Source organism: Orycteropus afer, unplaced genomic scaffold, assembly GCF_000298275.1.
Source record: "Orycteropus afer afer isolate SDZICR_OR568_19922 unplaced genomic scaffold, OryAfe1.0 scaffold01079, whole genome shotgun sequence".
Taxonomy (NCBI): domain Eukaryota; kingdom Metazoa; phylum Chordata; class Mammalia; order Tubulidentata; family Orycteropodidae; genus Orycteropus; species Orycteropus afer.
Genome location: NW_006922666.1, coordinates 62887 through 67775, shown reverse-complemented (window position 1 = coordinate 67775; position 4889 = coordinate 62887). Strand labels below are relative to the sequence as shown.

Below are 4889 nucleotides of genomic sequence, written 5' to 3'. Positions count from 1 at the left end.
AATTGAAGCAAAAACTGGTTCCAGTTTCCTGCTAGAAACAGAACTACAGGAGATAAACTAAACTCTTTTTAATCTTTATGGCCTACAAGAATGCAAAGAAATTAAGATTAAATTCATATATAAAGAGCAGTGGTTTTGCAATATTAGAATTCCTTTAATATAATGGGTGAAGTAATTCAGAAAAAAAAAACATGAATACTTTAACTATATCTAAATGATGATCAGGGAGCTCTGGTAGCATAGTGCACTTGAGGCACTTGACTGCTAACCAGGAGGCTGGCGGTTCAAACCCACCAGCCACTCCTCGGAAGGAAGATGGGGCAATCTACTTCTGTGGTGATACTGCCTCAGAAACTCAAGGAGAGGTCGCTATGTGTTGGGTCCAACTCGACGGCACATAACAACAACAACAAATGGTGATCTTTTTTTATCACTTTAAAATATCCAAGTTACTCTTTTAAAAGTATAATACACTTTAAATTTCTAAGGTTGATATGTTCAATAAAGTAAAATTGAAAAAACATTCACTTACCTTGGAGAAATTGTCACTACATCCCCTGTTTGGGTGAGTGAGAAGTCATCAACATCTCTCCCAATAATTGCAGCATTATATACTAAAGTTTTTGTGCTTGGATTTTTCACTAAAATCTATGGAAGAGGGTATAAAATGAGACCATAAACATAAAATTATATAAATATAACCATGCTTATTTTTTTTTTTCTCAAAGATAGTTTCCAGCAAGGAGATGGCAGATAAAAAAAAGCACATGACTATCAAAGGTTTGAAGAACAAAATTAGCAACTTTGATTTTGATTTTATTCTTCTTGCAAATGGAAAGCACTGGAGGATTTTTAACAGACAATTTATATAATCTGATTTATGAAAAGGATATTACACTGGCTGTTCTGTGAAGAAAGTACTGTATGGAGTGTAAGTTTAAAAACAAAGGTCTAGGCTGGAGGTGATGTTGTCAGGTCGAGAAGAAGTTGCTGTGCTAGGGATTGGCTGTCTTATCCCTTGCCCCTTCCATCCTGAGCCAGACACGTACTACAGAGTATTAGAGAATGGGCTACTTCATTTTTAGTGAGAGTATTTCTTGAAAAATTTGATAGTACAGGTGTTTATGTAGACTATGGGAGCTCTGGTGGCATAGTGCCTAAGGCCTTGACTGCTAACCAGAAGGCTAGCGGTTCAAACCCACCAGCCACTCCTCGAAAGAAAGGTTGGGCAATCTACTTCCATAGTGATACTGACTCAGAAACCCAAGGAGGGGTCACTATGAGTCAGATCCGACTCGAGGGCAATGGGTTTTTATGTAGACTATAATGGAGTTTAAAACACACACACCAAAGGAAAAACTCCAGAGTGCCACCAAAAGTACCGAGCTTGAGGAAGAATAGAATTGAAGGAAATATGAAGGATTGGATGATTTAGGGTGAAGAAAAGGTGCCTGGAACTTAGAAAGTCTAGAAACTGTGGTCATGGATACATGATGCTTGAAAAACTAGTGGTATGTGTGGTTATAATGCATCATGGACAATATGGTGGAGATATATTGAAAGATTAAATTAACTACTCTCATAGTTCATTGACAATTTTGGTAATTACCAGGATAAGTGTGTTGCTGCTGAAGATTTTCTGCCTTCAGCTTTTTTCAAAGAATTGAGTCTCAGGTTCCTCGCCCATGTATATTGATTATAAATGATTCGAGAGCACCTTAGTAAGTTTTCTTTTTCTTTGAATTTATGTGTGTTACGTATTTCTGGTGTTCTTAAGAAAAACTAACTGCTGTCGAGTCAATTCCAACTCATGGTGGCCCCATGAGTGTCCAAGTATAACTGTGCTGGATGCAGTTTTTGATGGCTGATTTTTTTGGAAGTAGATTAGTAGGCCTTTCTTCCAAGGTGCTTCTGGGTGAACTTGGACCTCTAACTTTCATGTAGCTGAGCACATTAACCATTTGTACCAATCAGGAACTCAAATGTTCCTTAAGAGACATGGTGATTTTACATCCCAGATTGTGAGTTTCCACTTTCTGGGAAAGAAATGTTGGAAATCATAGGAGACTCTATGAACTATTACCGTTAATAGTACTGAAACTCGCATAATCATAACCAACCCTAACATCTTCGGGAAGGCATTCAGTCTCATAGTATCTATGACACAAAGGAGTTGAGTTTACTTGTGATCAACTGTAAATTTTGTTTCAGACATACTAAAAAAGAAAGTGCAGTTGCTTAAAAAAAAGTCTCAGAAAAATGTCACTGCACTACTTATTCACTGTTTCTGCTGGTTCCAACATTTTATGTATTTCATGGTGGCAAATAACTACAGAAATACTTTTTCAAATATAATTATTATTTCTTGAGATTTTTCTGTATTCTGAAGAGTTGAAAGCTTGGTAAGCATTACATTCTATGAATTTGTTGTTGTTGTTGTTATGTGCCATTGAGTTGGACCTGACTCACAGCCAAGGCGGTATCACTATGGAAGTAGATTACCCAACCTTCCTTCTGAGGAGTGGCTGTTGGGTTTCAACTGCCAGCCTTCTGGTTAGCAGTCAAGTGCCTTAGGCACTATGCTACCAGACCTCCCTTCTATGAATTAGGTATTGCCATTTCGTTGTGTTGATTCTCAGCTGCAAACTGTGCCAAAGATTCTCAATCACCAATTTCCAAATCAGTGATTTTCTTACATACAATTTTAAATCAAAGGTTATTATAATTATTTGACAAAGGATTCAGAAATTTAATTTTCAACTTTTCTAAAAATTTTTTTAAAAAAACCTGCTACACATTCAGGAGCTTCAGTATATAAAAACTTTTTTTTTTTGGGGGGGGGGAATTAGATGGCCCTGAAGCACTTTCAAGAAGCCGTGGTGGCACAGTGGTTAAAGCTCTGCACAGCTAACTGAAAGGTCAGTGGTTCAAATCCACTAGCCACTTCATGGGAGTAAGCTGTAGCACTCTACTCCATAAAGATCTAGAGTTCTTTGTAACGATTTACAGCCTTGGAAACCCTACTGGTCTATTCTGCCCTATAGGGCCTCTATGAGTCAGAATTAATTGAAAGGCAACAGATTTGGAGAACTTTCCTTATTACGTCCCTTTCTATATCTTCATTTGAACAAAATCCATTTGGGTGTGTAAACTGCTACCTAAGAGCTGAGACCATTTAGATAATAGAAGTTTCCACTTAGTGTGTCATTCTTTTCCTGCATGAAATGGATCTCAAGTGGCCTGGGAGGACTGGACCTTCAAAAGTGCTTACCTTTCACTCTCTACCTTCTCAAATAATTAATTTCATGAATGTGAAAGATGAGGCAATCATTTCATTGCAGGTGGTGATTATTAATAAGCAAAAACTTTTCCTTTCACTTTTCTAGACCTTGAGCTTAGAAGTAAAATACCTTGCTAAGCCTTATTGGATGGATAGATAGATAGATAGATAGATAGATAGATAGACAGATAGATCAATAGACAGATAGTTGTTTTGTGCAGTCCAGTCAATTCGGACTCATAGTGACCCTTTCAGACATAGTAAAGCTGCCCAATAGGGTTACCAAGGCTGTAGTTTTTATGGAAGCAAATTGCCACATCATTCTTTTCAGAGCAGCTGGTGGGTTCAAACTGTCAATCTTTTGGTTAATAGCTCAACACTTAGCCTGTGGCACCAAGGTTCCTTAGATAGATAGATAGACAGACAGATAGACAGATGTTGTCAGTTGTCCTTGAATTATCTTCAACACATGGTGATTTTATGTATAAAAGAACCAAATGTTGCCTGGTCCTGTGCCATCTTCATGATCCTGGTACGTTTCAATCCATTATTATGGCTATTCAAGTATCATATTGCTCCAATCAAAAACCAAACCAGTTGCTATTAAGTGGATTCTGACTCATGGTGACTCTGTGTGCTTCAGAGTCAAACTGCCACACAGTGATTTCAATGGCCATGACTTTCCGAAGCAGATTACCAGGCCTTTCTTCTGAGGTGCCTCTGAGTGGACTCAAACTGCCAACCTTTCAGTTGGTAGCTGAGTGCTAAACTGTTTGCCTCACCCAGGGACTCTTAATCTTGGGTTATGAAAGAAATATCTAAAACTTCTCTTAACTGCTTAACCCCACGTATATGTTGGCCCCAAAGATCTCCATACCTCTCTGAGCACGGTGTCATATAGAGTGCAATGAAAGGATACTACCTTCTTGGGAAGGTATGTAGGAAGCCTTTCATACATGTGGACACAAAGCATGAGCATTAGAATGGGATTTGGGTCGTAGATGTCGATGGCCTAGTTTTCAAAGAAGAGAAATAAAAATTAGAGGGTATACTGATAAATAAAATTAATAAAACAGCTAAAACATACTAAATCAATTATTGAAATATTTTAAAGCATTTAAATATGTTACTGACTGACAATAACACTCAATTGTAGGTGCAGCAAATAGCATACTGAGGTGAATCAGAAGATATTGACCTAGGAGTTAACAAGTTAATTACATGTGTTTTAGGTAAAACACTGATCTCATAGCTACAAAGAACCCATAAAAGCAAGTCAGAGCTCAGAGAAGAAGCTATTCACATCATCCCTGCCTTAAAGTAGCATATAAAGTAATAAAAAATCATAGGAGGTGTACTTGAGATGTGCCATGAAGAATGCTAGGATTTTAAATAGCTTACGTTTTGGGTGAGGAAAAGGATGCATTCTATCATAAAGGCAAAACACTATAAGGCAAGGAATGAATATGAATAGTGTTTGTTAAAGAAATAAGTGAAATTTGTATTTTTTCCTATGATTGGACATGTTGTTGTTGTTGTTGTTATGTGCCATCGACTCAAACCTGACTCATAGCGACCCCTCCTTGGGTTTCCGAGGCAGTATCACTAC

At 37.6% G+C, this 4889-nt stretch overlaps 1 protein-coding gene across 1 annotated transcript in view; it reads right to left on the bottom strand.

Moving 5' to 3' along the window:
- LOC103212728 (cilia- and flagella-associated protein 47) overlaps positions 1-4889 on the bottom strand; it is a gene marked incomplete at its 5' end in the record, with an annotated part of 285428 nt that overhangs the window by 224980 nt on the left and 55559 nt on the right. The window contains 2 exons of the mRNA XM_007958686.2: positions 533-648; positions 4158-4292. Coding sequence (XP_007956877.2) covers positions 533-648; positions 4158-4292 — 251 coding nt within the window. The remainder of the gene's footprint in view (positions 1-532; positions 649-4157; positions 4293-4889) is intronic.